At 41.7% G+C, this 18,931-nt stretch overlaps 2 protein-coding genes across 3 annotated transcripts; one reads left to right on the top strand and one right to left on the bottom strand.

Annotated features, from left to right (window-relative positions):
- Window positions 1–130: 130 nt before the first annotated feature.
- On the top strand, window positions 131–4,152 carry LOC106604640 (nitric oxide-associated protein 1-like). Of its 2 annotated transcripts, none has more exons than XR_006769854.1 (3): window positions 131–2,610; window positions 2,860–3,024; window positions 3,219–4,152. XR_006769854.1 is itself a non-coding variant. In XM_014199480.2 (3 exons), exons 1-3 carry the CDS (start codon window positions 2,603–2,605, stop codon window positions 3,581–3,583), a joined length of 477 nt encoding a protein of 158 aa, XP_014054955.1. In that variant the 5' UTR covers window positions 131–2,602; the 3' UTR covers window positions 3,584–4,152. The 2 variants fall into 2 exon arrangements, 1 of the variants encoding a protein (XP_014054955.1); XM_014199480.2 differs by having other exon boundaries at window positions 2,921–3,024.
- A 2,889-nt stretch (window positions 4,153–7,041) lies between these two features.
- LOC106604639 (RE1-silencing transcription factor B) lies at window positions 7,042–15,230 on the bottom strand. The gene is made up of 4 exons (XM_014199478.2): window positions 15,052–15,230; window positions 12,436–13,358; window positions 12,255–12,338; window positions 7,042–11,891 (listed from the first exon to the last, which is right to left on the bottom strand). Exons 2-4 carry the CDS (start codon window positions 13,340–13,342, stop codon window positions 9,925–9,927), a joined length of 2,958 nt encoding a protein of 985 aa, XP_014054953.1. The 5' UTR covers window positions 13,343–13,358; window positions 15,052–15,230; the 3' UTR covers window positions 7,042–9,924.
- Window positions 15,231–18,931: the final 3,701 nt, after the last annotated feature.

Below are 18,931 nucleotides of genomic sequence, written 5' to 3'. Positions count from 1 at the left end.
TGTTTTGCTCTAATATTAACTATGATAATCATATTATTTTATCTAATAAATAATATATGTTATTACTATTATCAGATGCCGAATCTAAATACTTCTAAACGTAAATAAACAACATTTCCACCAACGTCAGTTCCGTCAGGATATAAATGGATTTTTGTTGCAGCAACTCACATGTGTAATGGATTTATACTATAGTTTCACAGATTAGATATTTCGCCGGATGTATAAATATGAAGCATCAGCTTGGCGTTTCCACTCATGGCCAAATATGGTCGTGAGAGGAAGCCCTCAGCCCACTTGCCGGCAGTGGGAGAAGATGGAACGAGATGGATTTTGGCCGACACTCTGCAAATGTTTTCATCGATCAAACATTTGATCTCAATACAGTTTTCTGTTCCCAAAACTAGAATCTGTAATGAACCGAGTGGACTAAGTTTTGTAGACTTTACCCTTTGCAAAAGTTTTTAAAAATCGCGTTTAGAAGGAGTGCAAAGACGAATTGAGTTACTGCGCACGTGCACTTCACAGAGTATGCGTTCCCTAACGAAAATATGCAGATGCTGCTAGAACGCGCCAATAGAATCTCGCTAGCTCGTGCTTGGCTCTACCCACCTCCTTACTTGCTCTGCCCACTGTAACTCATTTGTTCCCCTTGGAAAAGACAGGCTGTAGAAAAGATATGCTGTGGTATCTCTTGGTTTAGTTATACACATTTTTGATAGTTCAGTTAGGGGCGGTAATGGCTGCCAATCGCCGTTAAACTCCACCAAAGAAGAAGAAGAAGAAGAAGCAAACGCTCGTGTTGTTCTTCAAGGTTATGTTATCATTGTATAATGTATGGTTCAATTGTATTCGTTTTTAAAGATGTATAATTTTTTGCAAGCCCCATTACGGGAAATAGTTACATGTAAATGTTCTCGACATCTATCAATTCCATGTCTATCTGTAAACGAAAGTACCAAATCGATCTCATCACCTCTACCAAGGCACTATATGTCTGTGTTTGAAGGAAACATGTTCCATCATGAACTCCCTTTTGTATTGGATGACCAGTGGTGTAAAAAGTACCCAACTGTCATAGTTGAGTAAAGATACCTTAATAGAAAATGACTCAAGTAAAAGTCATTTTCTCAAGTAAACATTTACTTTTGATACTGAAGTAAAATACTACTTCAGTAAAAGTTTAAAAGGATTTGGTTTGAAATATACGTAAGTATCAAAAGTAAAAGTATACATCTTTTCAAATTCCTTATATAAAGCAAACCAGGTGTCACCTTTTTCTTGTTTTTTTAAATGTACGTATAGCCAGGGGCATGCTCCAACATTCAGTATTTTATACAAACAAAGCATGTGTTTAGTGAGTCTGCCAGATCTGAGGCAGTAGTGATGTTCTCTTAATAAGTGTGTGAATTAGACCATTTTCCTGTCCTGCTAACCATTCAAAATGTAACGAGTACTTTTGGATGTCAGGGAAAATGTATGGAGTAAAAAGTACATCATTTTCTTTAGGAATGTAGTGAAGTATAGATACCTAAAAAACGACTTAAGTTGTACTTTCAAGTATTTTTACTTAAGTACTTTACACCACTATGGATGACACAAGAACGACCAGATTTTACAGCACTGCAAGAGAAGCAAGGGGTGAAATTCAAGATCTAGGTAAAAATGTCAAAATTCAAGGGAAATGCACCTCCGTAGAGCCGGAAAAAGAGGAGGAATTTGTTTTCCTGGACTACATAGAGCAAGAAGATACTCACAAGGACCAACTTCATGGTTAGCTCCATGTGAATGCTGTCCCCATGATTTCCAAAGAAGACAAGAGGTTGCCGCCGAGGTCAGGCTCTGAGAAGTAGCAGAGGACTCTGGAGCAACAGCTGTGGTCATTGAAAGATGGGACCAAAGTGGCGACAGCGAGCCCTGATTCTATCATCGAGTTTCGTGATATAGACTTCCTTCTCGAGGAAACAAGCAAAAAGACGAAAAAGAAAACTCAAGGACAGCAGAAAATCTATGGTACGCCAGATATGGAGGGTTGACACCTGTTGCAACGGATGTGGCGCAGTCATGCACTGCACCTGATGTGGCAGGCTATCTACCAAGTGAGAAGTATAAACTTTTGCTAGAGGAGAAGGAATTGAAAAAAGCCATTTGTCATCGTTGTTACTTGCTCACACACCACCAAACGGCATTGACTGTCAAGATGTCCAAGGAGGAACATCTGGATATAGTCTGCAGGGTCAAAACAGAGAAAGCCTTGGTACTGTTCATCGTGGATCTCCTGGACATCCCATACTCCATAGTACCAGACTTGCTATAGCTTGTTGGAGAAAACAAACACATAGTGGTTCTGGGTAATAAAGTGGACTTGCTCCCTGGAGAATCTGAAAACTACTTGCAAAGGATAAAACGTCAGCTTTCCCAGTACTGTGCTGATGTAGGCATTTCCAGTGATAATATCAAAGATACCCTCCTCATTAGAACCAAAACGGAATATGGCATAGAAAATCAAATCTCCAGAGATTGTGGAAGTACAATGGAGAAGTGTATCTAGCGGGAATGGCCAACACGGGGAAATCCAGAGCCTCGGAGCCACCATATCTCCATGGCCTGGTAAGATGGAGCTCTGCCCAGCCTGCATGTAATCCACAGTTACTATAAGATACATTATACATGATTATTTTTGGAACACTCTACTTTGTGTATTGTTGCTGCAATCATTAGTCTTGAATGAGCTTCACATTCCAACCACTTTTACAGTCACATTGATTGAGGGCTTGAATCAGACTTATATTTGTTTATATAAAATCTCTAAAATGTTCATTTTCTTCAAATTACTTTAAAATGTAATATTATCCAAAGGTATAATGCTGAACCTTCTGAAGTTCCCCATCATCAACCCCATTCGTTACTGCTTGTTCAGGAGGTCCAAGAGGCTCCAGAGTGCCTCCAAGCAGACGGAGAGTGATCTCTCTCCACAGGAGCTCAAGCGACTGGAACAGTTCAGCAAGCAGGGCTACCTAGTGGGTAAGAGATTGGTGTTGGCTGTTGGCGACAGAACTGGTGGTAACCCCACAGGGTAGCCTAAATACCAGGGGTTCGAAATGGACATCCCATACAGATCAACCCTTGACCTACTGTGTTGTTAATGGTTTGCATGGTTACTCTTAAATGTGTACTTTGTAATGTAGGCTAATTATAAAAATCCTATGTTGGTTTAGGTTGTATTGGGAGGACGTTCTGGACCGTCGTAGAATCCAAAAGAGGCCTGATACAGTTTGATCCTGATAGTCTGGCCTATGGAGAGGACATGATTGACAAGGAGGAGAGAGACCGTACTCTTTTCAACCCTTCTCCAGATGTGGGCTTGACGCTCAACAAAGAAAAAATGCCAAAGAAAGATGCCCACTGGCTCTATGACACCCCTGGCATCATGAAAGAGCATGATGTGAGCTACTGTTTGCTTCCGCTTGGCGCCACTGCTGGCTGTTACGCCGGGCTAAAACGACTTCAACGTGGCCAGTATAATTGTTGTTTCATAGATTACAGTGTAGCTCATAATGGAACCCTGTACCTTCCTAATTGAAACAGCGTGTATACATGGTGTAGCTGTTTACCATCACAAGGAGAGAACACTGCTGACTAATTAATACCACTCGACTTAGTTTCCCTTCTGATGCAAGAGGGTTGGTAGATACAAATAGTACCTTTGCATGTCCTCTGGGGGAACAAGGTGTGTCTATTTCTCCTATTACTAGGCTATACCACAAAGTATAATTTGCACAAGCAGGATGCCATGATACATTTACGCACACTGCAATAGAACAGAATTATCTATGAAGTGGTCACTGCAGTAGATTTATGACTGGTTAATTATTGCATTGTACCACTCTCATAAGGGGTTTCTTACAAGAAAATCCCAGACTAGTGTTGAACAATGCCAACCATTCAGCTCACAATCTTCTGTTGATTGCTATAAACCAAGGCACAGTGCCCCCCCACCCACACTCTCTTTCTCACTCAAGTCAAAGTTTATTTGTCACGTGCGCCGAATACAACAGGTGTAGACCTGACGGTGAAATGCTTACTTACAGGCTCTAACCAATAGTGCAAAAAAGGTATTAGGTGAACAATAGGTAGGTAAAGAAATAAAACAACAGTAAAAAGACAGGCTATATACAGTAGTGAAGCTATAAAAGTTGCGAGGCTACATACAGACACTGGTTAGTCAGGCTGATTGAGGTAGTATGTACATGTAGATATGGCTAAAGTGACTATGCATATATGTTGAACAGAGAGTAGCAGTAGTGTAAAAGAGGGGTTGGGGTGGGACACAATGCAGATAGCCCGGTTAGCCAATGTGCGAGAGCACTGGTTGGTCGGACCAATTGAGGTAGTATGTACATGAATGTATAGTTAAAGTGACTATGCATATATGATAAACAGAGAGTAGCAGCAGCGTAAAAGAGGGTTGGGGGAGCACACAATGCAAATAGTCCGGGTAGCCATTTGATTACCTGTTCAGGAGTCTTATGGCTTGGGGGTAAAAACTGTTGAGAAGCCTTTTTGTCCTAGACTTGGCACTCCGGTACCGCTTGCCATGCGGTAGTAGAGAGAACAGTCTATGACTGGGGTGGCTGGGTTCTTTGACAATTTTTAGGGCCTTCCTCTGACACCGCCTGGTGTAGAGGTCCTGGATGGCAGGCAGCTTAGCCCCAGTGATGTTCTGGGCCATATGCAGAACCCTCTGTAGTGCTTTGCGGTCAGAGGCCGAGCAATTGCCGTACCAGGCAGTGATGCAACCAGTCAGGATGCTCTCGATGTTGCAGCTGTAGAACCTTTTGAGGATATCAGGACCCATTCCAAATCTTTTTAGTTTCCTGAGGGGGAATAGGCTTTGTCGTGCCCTCTTCACGACTGTCTTGGTGTGTTTGGACCATTCTAGTTTGTTGTTGATGTGGACACCAAGGAACTTGAAGCTCTCAAACTGCTCCACTACAGCCCCGTCGATGAGAATGGGGGCGTGCTCGGTCCTCCTTTTCCTGTAGTCCACAATCAATTCCTTAGTCTTGGTTACGTTGAGGGATAGGTTGTTATTCTTGCACCACCCGGCCAGGTCTCTGACCTCCTCCCTATAGGCTGTCTCGGTGTTGTTGGTGATCAGGCCTACCACTGTTGTGTCATCTGCAAACTTAATGATGGTGTTGGAGTCATGCCTGGCCATGCAGTTGTGGGTGAACAGGGAGTACAGGAGGGGACTGAGCACACACCCCTGGGGAGCTCCAGTGTTGAGGATCAGCATGGCAGATGTGTTGCTACCTACCCTCACCACCTGGGGGTGGCCCGTCAGGAAGTCCAGGATCCAGTTGCAGAGGGAGGTGTTTAGTCCCAGAATCCTTAGCTTAGTGATGAGCTTTGAGGGTACTATGGTGTTGAACGCTGAGCTGTAGTCAATGAATAGCATTCTCACATAAGTGTTCCTTTTGTCCAGGTGGGAAAGGGCAGTGTGGAGTGCAATAGAGATTGCATCATCTGTGGATCTGTTTGGGCGGTATGCAAACTGGAGTGAGTCTAGGGTTTCTGGGATAATGGTGTTGATGTGAGCCATTACCAACCTTTCAAAGCACTTCATGGCTACGGACGTGAGTGCTACGGGTCTGTAGTCATTTAGGCAGGTTGCCTTTGTGTTCTTGGGCACAGGGACTATGGTGGTCTGCTTGAAACATGTTGGTATTACAGACTCAGTCAGGGACATGTTGAAAATGTCAGTGCAGACACCTGCCAGTTGGTCAGCACATGTTTGGAGCACACGTCCTGGTAATCTGTCTGGCCCCGCAGCCTTGTGTATGTTGATCTGTTTAAAGGTCTTACTAACGTCGGCTACGGAGAGCGTGATCACACAGTCGTCCGGAACAGCTGATGCTCTCATGCATGCCTCAGTGTTGCTTGCTTCGAAGCAGCATAGAAGTGATTTAGCTCGTCTGGTAGGCTCGTGTCACTGGGCAGCTCGCGGCTGTGCTTCCCTTTATAGTCTGTAATAATTTGCAAGCCCTGCCACATAAGATGAGCGTCGGAGCCGGTGTAGTATGATTCAATCTTAGCCCTGTATTGACGCTTTGCCTGTTTGATGGTTCGTCGCAGGGCATAGCAGGATTTCTTGTAAGCTTCCGGGTTAGAGTCCCGCACCTTGTAAGCAGCAGCTCTACCCTTTAGCTCAGTGGGAATGTTGCCTGTAATCCATGGCTTCTGGTTGGGGTATGTACGTACAGTCACTGTGGGGACGACGTCCTCGATGCACTTATTGATAAAGCCAGTGACTGATGTGGTGTACTCCTCAATGCCATCGGAAGAATCCCGGAACATGTTCCAGTCTGTGATAGAAAAACAGTCCTGTAGTTTAGCATCTGCTTCATCTGACCACTTTTTTATAGACCGAGTCACTGGTGCTTCCTGCTTTAATTTTTGCCTGTAAGCAGGAATCAGGAGGATAGAGTTGTGGTCAGATTTACCAAATTAAGGGCGAGGGAGAGCTTTGTATGCGTCTCTGTGTGTGGAGTACAGGTGATCTAGAATTTTTTTCCCTCTGGTTGCACATTTAACATGTTGATAGAAATTTGGTAGAACTGATTTAAGTTTCCCTGCATTAAAGTCTCTCATGCTTGTTAGGTCCTCAATCTGTTGACTGAGCAGGAGGTGAAGGTGGTCGTGCCCACACAAGCCATCGTACGCAGGATGTTTGTGTTGAAATCTCAATGGAGCAATGTGCATTTTCATGTCAAAGGCTTTTTGTACTCGATGTCTAATGGTGATACCGTACTTTAAGTTTGTGGATGTTTTTCAGCTCTGGGTTTTGTAACCTTGTCTGTAAATATAATGATTGTAAATACCCTACATATAAACAGCTATGTGTAGACTGCTTAAATTTACATTGCTTTCATTACATTTAGACAGCAAGCAGGGAACCTTTAGTGTCATATATTATTAAACATATCAGTGACTGCTGAAAATGTAAGAAATGGAAAGGAATCACACACCAACAATACCTCTGGATAGTAGGCCAACTTTTATTAAAAAGTGTAGAGCAGAAAATGATACAGGATGCTTTGTTTTAAACTGCACAAAAAGGTTTTAAAACAGCCAATTGTTTTCAAAAAGTCTTGGGGACAATGGCCAATAACTCCCCACTTTGGTGAAGGTATTAATAGAAGTTAGTTGGCAATTATTTTATTGAAAAAGAGTACATTTCTTCACTAACTGCAAATGACAGGTATAGGCTAACAGTAAAACAAAAATTAATAGCTTGGGCATGTATTTGCTTTAATCGCTGAACACAACCGGCGCTTATTTGAGCCAGGCTTCTATTTCCTTAATGCACACAGCTTTTGCTCAATAAAATGTTGTAAAGACTACCACACTGTTTGTGACCAGTATAAACATTATAATAACAAATCCTTCACAGATCAGACTTGCAAAGGCTGCCAATCATACACCCCAATTTCACCCTTCACCAACATGAATTTAATGTCGTGTTTTCTTTTTGGTGGCGACATGGCTAGCAACAATGACAGAATAAAAATAAATAATTAATGCACATGGGAATATCGTAAACAATTCATTTAGACCCGGCATTCATTTGAAACAGGCGTTTATTTGCTGAAATGTGTGCCGATTCCCAGCTATTAAAATGAACAGGCGGCTGGCAATTTGAGACTCAGCATTTAATTGAAGTTTTACGGTACATATTACAATATGTGAATGCAAAATGGTTACAAAGACTGAAATACACTTTTCTTATCCACTAACAAGCACAATACAGTAAGTGAACAAAGAGATAAAAGGTGTACATTTACAGTGCTACGGAATCTGTCTAGATAGGGTTCCCTGGGAAACTGCATTTATAGACCGGTTCAAGAGCACATCGGCTAAATTGGACCAGTTTCCCAGGGAACCCTGGTATATTCTGTTCCTTCCAATAGTCAGGAAACTCAAGACATACATCTATAATTCTATATCTTCTCACTTTGGCATCACACCCAAAATATAATATTGCACTGAATTTACTAAAAGAGTACACATGGCATATTTGTTTTTATTAGCTCAGTCTAACAATCACCTCATAGTACAGAAAACTAAATGCATATGAATGAAGTATATCACAGGCTAAGCTTTGGAGGTACAATTCTGTAAAACAGATGAGTGGGGTAATAAAAACAGCAACAATCAGAGTAATCAAACAACTACAACTAAACCTCAAGGAATGGTTTTAAAGATAGACATGATGTAACAACAATATAATTGTAATCCGAGCTCTTACAGTGTACAAAGAATGTGACTCAATTAACAGAAACCTACACTGTTAATATGCAAAAACATAAAATACTGATTGTCGAAGGCACTGAAGAGTAAAAATAAAAGAAGAAAATGTAGAACTACGGGCATCTTCGCAGGTTCAACAACTGTAAAAAAAAATATATATATATATCTTTGGACTTTTTCTGAAATCAGATACAAAACTGATAATGGTGTGTTCCCAAACTTCCATTTCACAACTTGTTTTCAATGTTAGCTAGTCTATTCTCTGTCAGTGATAGCAACATACTATCTGTTTTATACCATCCAGAAAATCTCTATCCATATCTTAAGTTCTAGAGGGCTACAAATGTCAAGGTCCAGTAGGCTAACACTAGGAACACCCTACCTTCCACAGAGTTGTGCATTTATTAATTAGTATGAGTTTTTTTGTATGACTACATTTACTTGGATATTCAAAAAGTGACAACATATTTCAAACATTAACTCAAGAAACAATTCTATACACATCTCGCCACCATTGTACCAGATGAACCCAAAGAAACCTCACCCCATTTCATAGTTCATCAATTTGAGTGTAAGAGTCCTCATAAGTCAAGTTTTTTGTAATTAAGAGATTTTTATAATTAGTCCATTGTGCAGATTGATAATTGATTTATACAATGTTTAAAAAAATAATTATCTTGATGTTTTCAATAAAAAGACAAATTAAAGTAGTTGTCAAGTGCTCCATAAATGGTGGAGTGGACAACTTACACTTGTGCCGACTTTGAACATGCAGCCCTCTTCCCCATTTAGGGGACAGACCACTTCACTGGAGTGGACTCACATAACAGGAGTGAGAACCCTATTATTCTCTGGACCACCTGGGTCCTTCTAAAATCATCCCCGTGCGAATGAAGGGGTTTCTTTGGTACTTCATTGAAAAAGTGTACCACTTCCTTTCATAATCGATGTACTATTGTTGTTCAACAGGGCTGATGGATAAAAATACTAAAAACTGGTGCAACTCATCTCTTGGTGGCTTCTTCTAATATAGAAACTCAACCGGCAAGGTGTAGCGATTTCTTGACTATCAACCACTATATGTAAGATATATACAATGCTATTCGATTTTAGATACCAGTAGTTGAATAACCATATGAGATTTACAAGTATTCTGAGATTTACAAGCAACAAAATTAATATCCCATATTTTCTTTGATGGGTGTTTCAGCCAAATGCCAAACCATGAACATTTGTTTTGGGCCTCACACATATTAAGTCACATATCCTTTATGATTTAAATGAAAGGCATCCCATCATGTTTGAAAACAAGAACTGTAGAATTAATAGTAAAAAATGTCTGGGAACCAATACGTGAAAGCCCAGACACCAATAATCAAATTAACTAGTCGGCCTAAAGCTGTATTACAATGGCTGTCAGAGAGTTTTAGGCATACCATATAATATTTTATACAGCACTTACTAGTGAGCACTAATGCAAAATAACTGAATATGTAGTGTCAACATGTTTACACAGACAATTATGTTTTATAACAGGTAGAAAGGCTCAAACAAGGCTCTGCTGAAACTGATTAAAATGGGATAAATCAAAGCCCCCTGCTCTGCAGGCACTCACTGGTCCAGCTTGGATGCATTGTCAAGATAGTACACATTCACCAGGTGACGATTCAGGTGCCGACGGTACTCCACCTCCAAGGGGAAGGTACGGTCACAGAAAATACACATGTGACTCTTGAGTTCAGTAGGAGTCGGAATCTCTTCTGTGGGAGTTTCAGGGTCATTGGCCAGTTTGCCGGCGGCAGCGGCCAGTCCGTTGAGCCCCGAGTCGTCGCTGCCCTCCGAGGCGCTGTCACTGATCTCACTTCCTCCGTCATGGCTGTGGATGCCCTCATCCTCTTCAGTTTCGGTAGGCTTTCCTCTTGGCCTAGGGAGCTCCAGGGAGGGTGTTGTTGGTGTTGATGGTTCTCCTTGTGGCCGTCTGAAATCGGGAGAGCTGTCAATTTCTATGGGAGATGGGGACTCGTCTTCAGGAGTAGGAGTTTCCTCTGCTTGGTCGGCGACCTTAGCCTGCTCAGCCTGTGGCGTTGTGTCCTGAGATGTAGAGGTATGCATTGTGGGGACAGTCTCCTGGTCAGACGCCTGCTGCTCTCCCTGGAGAACTGCTGGCTGAAGCTTTGTAGCTGGACACTTTTTGTTTTCAGGGAGGCTAATAGGGTTCTCAATGATGGAACACCCCTTGTTCTCACTGGAAGCCTCGGTCTCTTCACAGCTTGCTTCTGTCTTGTTGCTCTTTTTCACTACAGGCGAGTTCACAATCTGGTTTGCTGGGTTCTCCTGTTCTGACACTGGGCAAGGCTCAGTCGTCATGCTTTGGGGGATACTGGCTTTTGATTGTGACTTGTGAGCAGCCTTGATTTTTAACCGTTTGCAGGGCTCCTCAGGAGATTCCTTCATTGATAAGTCCAAGGCCTCTGCAGCCTTTCTCTTTAGCGGCTTCGTCCTGCTCTTCTTTCCCTGTTTTTCCACTGGTGCATCTAGACTTTGAGGTGCTTTTGCAACAGTCTTTTCAACCACTTTCTCCATTTTTTTAGAACTCTTCTTAGATTTTGTTGCGTTTTTGTTCTCTTTTCCATCCCTCTCATTCTTCAGTGTTCCCAGCTGCTCTTTTTTCTCCTTCTCCAGCTTCTTGTTTTCCTCCTTCACTTGTTCCATATTCTCCCTCTCCAGCATGTCTTTCTCTAACCTCTCCTTGACCGATTTCTCCTTCTCAATATCGTCCTCTTCCAAACTCGCCTTTTGAACTTTTTCCACGGTTTCCTTTATTTCACTCTTATCCTGAACACTCGTTTTCCCCTTCATCTGTTTTTTTGGACGTCTCTTAACTTTATTACCTGTGGTTTGAACTGCAGCTGCTGTCTCCTTCAGGGTAACATGCTGCTTTGTATTCTCACTGCTCATCTCTGTACTCTTGCGTTTCAGTGTTGCCTTTTTCTCTGCCTTGTCCTTTGCCTTTTTAGGTGTCTCTTTGACAGGGGAGACACAACATTTCTTGTGGGTCTTGTCCGTTGCTACACTTTCTGCAGCTTGAAGAGGGCCGGGATTGCTGCTCTTCTTGGTCGAGAGATTGATATGGATTGATTGTTTATCAGCTCCAGAGATCGCTGGTCTCTCCTCCATGTCCTCCTCCTCATCATCAATTGCAGACAGCTCAAACTTTGCAATTCCATTCACGATGGTGTACTCATCAGTGAATTCATCAGAATCAGGTTTCTTGACACGCAGCTTGACCTTTGACACATCCATTGCAATCTGTGGGCAGCCGGGGTGTCTAGATTTGATGTGATACTGCAGGTTACACTTCTTGGAAGCGGCATACTTGCAGACAGGGCAAAGGAACTGACGCGGGTTGAGATGGAGCTCCACATGCTTTTTGTAGTTGCTGCGATCAGCCGTCTTGTATGGACAGTGGGGGCAGCACAGGGGCTTGGGCCCATTGTGAACCTGTCTGGAATGGCGTGTCACCTCATGCTGATTGGCAGCCAGGTAGTTGCAGCGGTCACATTTGAAAGGCCTTTCACCTGTCAAGAAAAGCAATGTGGAAAATGCTCAGGTTACAGACATTTTAACTGCTATTAACTTCTATGGGAACACTGGCTCACATTTCATGCAGGGAAGATGGACCAGAGTAAGGAGAGACAAGCAACAATTACAGGTCGAACACTAAGCATCTCACAGCACGTATCGCAAACCACTTTACCGTTCTTATCCAAAACCATCTGCTCCAGCGAATGCAACAAAGGAGAAAAAGTTGACTATGAGAGGAAAGCAAAACAGAGACCTATATCTATGCACAATCAATTATATTTGTGTAATTTCTGCTACATGCTAGAAATATGTACCGTCAGGCTTTTTTTGTCATGTAGCCTGTGTTAGACACTCACCTGAGTGGGTTCTCATATGCCTGGTAAGATGGGTCTTCTGGGAGCTTGAGTACTCACAGTACGGACATCGAAAAGGACGCTCCCCTATAGCAGCAAAAACAGAGTTAGCTATACTGTTAAAAACAATCATACATTGACCATTAAGTGCATTCTAGGAGTGAAAAGGTTCTTTTTGACATACCTGTGTGGGTGCGGATATGCTGCACGTAGTTGTTCTTACGGTCCGAGAAATAGCAGCACTGATTGCAGGTGAAGAGCTTACTGGGGAAATGGTTCCTGAGGTGCTTCCTCCAGTGGTACTGGCTGACGGTGGTATAAGTGCAGATGGTGCATTTGTAGACCCTCTGGTCATCGCCCTCCTTCTCGTGGTGCTTGAGGTGAGCCATGTAATGGTCGTAGCGGTTGGTGTTGTAGCCGCAGCGCTCACAGCGGATCACCCCTTTGTTGTTGGCCCCGCTATCACCGCTCTCTGCCTCTTGATCTGGTCCCGCCGAAGTCTCTTTTGCCCGTGCCTTGTCCCCCTCCACGCGTTTCACCACGATCATCCTATTGGCGCTGTGAATTTGGATGTGGGTTACAAACTCCTCCTCTCGCTGGGCCTGGTAGTTGCAGGGTTTACAGAAGAAGGGTTTCTTCTTCTTAGCTGACTCCATGATCATGCCCAGAGGTGTAGAAGGGGTAAAAGGGGTGGGAGGGCTAGAAGGGCGCTGTTCAGAGGGTTTGGACAGGTCCATCCCTTCTTCCTCTTCTACTTCATCGTCAATCTCCTCAACCTGGGAAAGGGCCACCCGTGGAGACTCTGGGTAGTCTACAATACACATCTCTCGCTCATGGCTATCGTAACTGTATCTGATGATGTTCTCGTCTTCACTATCGGAGTAGCTGCTGCTGCCGACGGTTTGAAGCTCCATCATCTCCTTCCCTTCTGTTGGATTTTCACAGGCTACGTTGGCGAGCATGACCAGCTGTGGGGCCGGCAGCTCATTGTGTGGAAGCTCAGCCAACCCCTGGGCATCCTCCACCATGGGCATGCCAGCTGAGGTGGCATACATGACTAACCCCATTGGATATACCGTCTGAGAAGCCATGTTGGGAGAGCTGTGGCTGTGGGGGGGAGAGCAGAACCAGAGGTCATGGTCATTGATCAAACAACTTCAAATAAGATATGTTCAATTATGTTTGTTTTCATTTCAGAACTAACATTTTTGTAGTAGTCACAGAGAGTATGAGTTTTAACAGGCCTTTAATTGTGGACTTCATCAATCTTTTGAACGTTTATCACATAGGCCACTCAGTCCCACGTCATCAAAATTATATGGCTTGCAAGTTTTCCAAGCAACTACCAACCAGGGACATACCATGTAAGGTAATGTCACTGTTCCTTCTCTGAATTAGTAATTTGGTATTCATATCATGGTTGGAAAGTGCAGGATGTTTTTTTATAATAATCCAGGAATGGTGGATACAATAAAGAAAAAACAAATGTCATCAATCCAAGTGTCAAAATAAATAAAAGGGAAGTATGCTAAACCTATACAATTTCAGAACACTTTCATCATGTCATTGATTCCTTATCTGGATTTAGTCATGTCTTCATGCAGTCTGCTGTACATATCAATGTGATGAACCAGTATGTGACTATAACAGATGATATTTATCCAGACTATTTCATACTTAAAATGTAACCAATTACATGAAAAATAAAATCGTTTTTTCCCCATAAATATATTTAAATGTTTAACACCAAACTACCAAGAATATACCACCACTTCAAAATGTATGTTTCATAACTTCATTGTGGGCCTACGTCATGTATTTTACTTTAACACAGTGCCTTGGGAAACCCCATAGTGTCCTAGGCCTGTGTTTGCATGCACAGAAATGTGTGTTCGGCCATTTTGAAACAGCACCACCAACTTGGTCGACAGCGCCCAAAAACTACAGTAGCCTGCCCTACATTCTAACTAGTACGTAGAGAAAATAAGAAAGGGGTTGTATGATCTCAATGCGAAACAAAATATATAGCTATAATTGACCTAAATGCTAATGATGACCAAATACGTAAACAAATTTAAAAAATAAACATTTTACATGTCTTTACTTTCTAACTATGAGACAAAAGTGCATAGACATACTTTGCCACCGTGCTGGTATTACAATAATCAAACTGAATACAATATGTCTTGCAAAATAACATTTATTTGACTGAGTTATAGTCTATGTATAGTTGTAAACAAGGACTAGACCTCAGCAATACAAAGCGGAAAGTTGCAACAAAAAAAGCTACAGTAAAGGGTTGGTCGTGGAGAAGACAATTATTTAATTTCTTTAACAAATGGATCGATTGTAGTTAAAACTAACTTTTACCAACAATAGTATTCCACAAATCGCCATGCAAACTTGCCACGACAGGCAGAGAATGTCGCTGTCCAGCAAGGCCCTCAAAACTTCACTCGGAAAACTAGTTTCGCGGAAGAGCAAACTCCGACCAAAACGAGGTTGTTAACTTGTAAACTCTTGAAAAATGTAGCGATAATGAGTGATGTTCGTTTTACTTTAAAAAAATTATATCGATCATAAATAAAGTTTGGCGTGTAAACACTTCGAAAGTTTAGAACAGCGTTATGTTAGCCATGGTCCTGATCTTCGTGCTGAAATCAGCCCTGGACAGCGCCTCTCCCTTTCAACAACCCCCACACTGCCTCCATTTTCAAAACTGTTCGTCAAAGTTAGTTTGTTTCACAAATTAAAACAATAAACAATAAATCTGTTCATTCCTAAATTACACACAACTCACCGTATATCTGTATCCACTCCTTGTCGGTATTCGGTCTATATTATCGATGTAATAGTACATAAACTATTCACGGAAGAAGTTTCCACACATTCCTACACATCGGCCTGGCTCCGTCTGTTTGCAGGGATGGCTGACGTCAGCGCGAGCTAGTGTTTCTGCTAGGGGCTTCTTCTTTCCAAATCCCCATGTTCCAAATGGTCATACAATCTACCAATCCGGTTATTATTATTATGCATTATGAGTTGATTTATTTTCATTTCGAAACGTTTTGGCAAAAATGTATTCCTCTTATATATAAACTAAACTAATATATATATATATATATATATATATATATATATATATATATATATATATATATATATATTTACACTGGGGGGCTATCTAGAATAGCTATAATAGCTATCTAGAATGCTCGGAACACCTGCGTGTAATGGAAGAAGGCCGCCAGAAATGTGTAAGCTGCAACTGTGATAAAGCCAGTTAGACACAATAAGTGTATATTTTGCATTTCTGAAATTATTTTGATGTGATGTGATATGAAAGTAATGGGCTTTATTGAGAATCAATTCACGTTTAGATGGAGTATTTGGCTGTTTTGGCTGCCAGAGCCAGTCTACCTCTGAAAATAATATGTTAAATCCTTGGACCTTAAGGAGTCCAAGGCTTCTTAAGAGTACATATTGGGCTACATACAATGTCTACCGCTATACACATCATTCCCAATAATACAATCACGAATGTAACATTATAATTAAATATAAAGAACATTTCACAAGTCAAAGTACAACGATTTATGCATAATTCATTAGTGTTTTAAATCTTCACATTGTCGGCTTCACAACAAACAGTTGACAGCTTCAGCACTCTGATAATGCCACATAATCAGATGGTCTCATGGTTTAATTCACCATACCTGGGTTGGCTGGCCTGGTTATTTCCCCAAAACAGTCCTGAAACATTGTTTACATGATGTGTAATATATACATACAGAATGTGTAGTTATTAGATCAGTGTAAGGGGAAAAAATAGATAATCTTCCTGTTTCCGTGTTTTATTACCAGGTATACTGGGGAAAACCCACACTGACCATGGGGAAAGAGCTATTGCATAAATCCCACAATGCAGGTTTGATTGAATTCTGTCCACACCAATATAATATAATACCTGGATGGGATGGTTCAAGGGATGCCCATCCTTCTGTCTGACCTCTGTATGTGGGGAATGTTTCAGCAGAGGATCTACCAGGCCTAAATGCAAAATAAAAAATATAACATGAGAGCAACCCACACAGACTGCATTATCCAGTCCACAGTGTACTGCTGCACAAAAACTAACTTTGGTCTGTTGGGTCCATGGTTGGGTCCAAAGTCTTTTGGAGCATGCCAGGAAGCAGGCTCTAGTCTGGGCATACACGTGCCCTCACTTGTGAAATTTGGTCTTTGCAACTGTATAGTCATGGGTCTGTTGCAAATAGAGACAGCTTTTCAGCTTGATGAATGTGTTATAAACAACTCAAGGCCTCCAGGTCATGAATTACACCAGAAGCATAGGTAGTTACCTTGGGGGAGTTTGCCTGTAAAAAAATGTAATTGACACACACCAGCTGGTAATGATCAAATAAAAAAAAAACATTAAAAAAAACGAAACTTTTTTGCTAACACAATATTCAAGTGAAACATAATTATCATGGACACAATGTATCACAACGAATCGCCGTCCGCCACGGGGTGGCGCTTGTATGATATATTTGACATGGGGACACTGCCTCGATCAACATTTTAACAAAGATTATTATAATTAAACCAAGATGAACCACAGACTGTCGTTTCAAATCGAAACAAATGAGTCAGTGGGCAGAACAAACAAGAGGTGGGCAGAGCCAAACTCGAGCTAGAGATCCTATTGGTGCGTTCTAGCATATATTAAGTCTACAAAACTTAGTGCAATCTGTTCGTAACAGGTTATAGTTTTGGGAATAGAAAACTGTATTGAGATCAAATGTTTTATCGATGAGAAAATTAGCAGAATGTCGGACAAAATCCATCTCGTTCCATCTTCTCCCACTTCCGACCACTGGGCTTCCTCTCACTATCACATTTGGTAACGTTAGTGAGTCGAAACGCCAAGAGGATGCTTCACATTTATACATCCGGTGAAATACCTGTCTCACACAATGGAATGTTTATGCAGATTTGATCAAAACATTTTTTGCGGTTGATTAATTCTATCAATGGAGGTCACATATGCCTTGATCTCATTGTCCAATGAAATAAAGCCTGCTCTTAATTTAGTGCTCCATTTGAAATCATTTTTACTAACAGACTGAATGTTTCATTTTAAAAGGGACAATAACATAAAACCAGATACACTAAATAAACAGTTTAATAACTACCATATGTTGTTATTGATTTACACTGACAATTGAATTTCATAGTTTAATTTTATTTCCATCTGTCAAACAAAGACAAAAGTTTCGAAAGACCAACTTCAGTTAGTCAGTGCATATATAAAGGAAAACCAACCAGTAACATTTACAAGCATATCATAGAAGATATAACTACTACAAACACTTTATTGCTTGGGATGTATTCATTACGTCTTGCAACTGAAACCGTTTAGCGTTTAATAACCAAACGGAAGCAAACAAAGCAAACTGAACGAAATGGGGAGGGACCTAAATGATTTGTTCAATAGAAACTCGTTTTCGTTACAAAACGTTTTCCTTTTGGAGTAAACGGTTTCTGGTGAAAAACGTTTTGCAACAGAATAGGCGTAATGTCATGTAACTGTACGCACACTCGGTTCTTCATAGGGGTCCGTCGTGAGGGAGCTTGAGCAGAGTTGCAGGCAGTGAATGGACCCTGAGAGCGCGCTAGTTTGAAATTGAAAAGTGTCGCGGTAGCTTTGATAAAGAATATCATCAAGATGAAGCAGCTGCATTATAAATTGGATGCACTGTTGAGCGCTACATCCCGAGGGGTTTGCGCTGATTGTACGGAGATCATGATAGCTGGTTAAATGACATCCCTTGAGAAAGCAAACAAGATGTATGTCAGGAGAAGTTCAGTATTATCATAAGGAGATGTATACTTGGAATAGGCAGAGGAGGTTTAAGAGAGTGCGGGAGGAAGATGGTGAGCTTGAGTCGGTTAAAAATAGCAGAAAAAGGGAGATGTTTTGTTAAAGAAGAATGGTAGAAAATGTAAGCGGAGTGAGCTGAAGACAGGAGGAGAAATGGAAGTGAATGAGGGCAAAATATCGGAGGTGGTAGGTGTGGTGAAGTTCTCGGAGCCCGAGGCTTGCACAGAGGGTCAGGATAAAGATGAGTCTGCGACAGTTGGAGTGAAGTTTATTGCTGATCCATTTGTGGTTTCAGGGTGGGTGAAAACAGAGTTGGGTACTGTGGAATCGGTGAGGGTAACCAGAAGTGGTCTTGTGATAATTGTTTGTGTTTCTGCTGAGAGAAGGAGCTCTGTGTTAAACGAATGGGAGCAAGAAATGTAAATTGTTTCGCTCTCAAGAAAAGGGCGCCATTGAAAGGAGTGATTACTGGGGTAGCAGTAAATGTAAAAGTTGACCAACTGAAGGGGAAGATTCCCAGTGTTTGTGATGCTCGTCGTTTGGTGCGACAGAGACAGAGTGGCGAGAGTGGTGAAACTGAAGTCATTGTCTGTTCTTTTGAGTTTTGATGTTGAGTCTTTGCCCAACAAAGTGATGTTAGGATATATAACTTATACTGCATGAGCTTTTGTGCCGAATACGTTACGTTGTTACAGGTGTCAAGCTTATGGGCATGTGGCAGCAGTGTGTAGGAGGGAGGTTCCTAGGTGTGAAAAGTGTGCAGAAGGGCATGAGACAAAGGAATGTGTAGCATTAG

Source organism: Salmo salar, chromosome ssa05, assembly GCF_905237065.1.
Source record: "Salmo salar chromosome ssa05, Ssal_v3.1, whole genome shotgun sequence".
NCBI classification, from domain to species: Eukaryota; Metazoa; Chordata; class Actinopteri; order Salmoniformes; family Salmonidae; genus Salmo; species Salmo salar.
The sequence above is the reverse complement of the archived record's forward strand: the minus strand, read 5'-3'. Positions and strand labels throughout refer to the sequence as shown.

Bases quoted from the DNA above. Each gene is read 5' to 3' on its own strand.
- LOC106604639 (XM_014199478.2), bottom strand. From the start codon at position 13,342: ATGGCTTCTCAGACGGTATATCCAATGGGGTTAGTCATGTATGCCACC. The intron at 12,339-12,435 runs GTATGTCAAAAA...TTGCTGCTATAG, and splicing joins GCATATCCGCACCCACACAG to GGGAGCGTCCTTTTCGATGT. The intron at 11,892-12,254 runs GTGAGTGTCTAA...TTTTCTTGACAG, and splicing joins GCATATGAGAACCCACTCAG to GTGAAAGGCCTTTCAAATGT.
- LOC106604640 (XM_014199480.2), top strand. The intron at 3,025-3,218 runs GTAAGAGATTGG...ATGTTGGTTTAG, and splicing joins CAAGCAGGGCTACCTAGTGG to GTTGTATTGGGAGGACGTTC.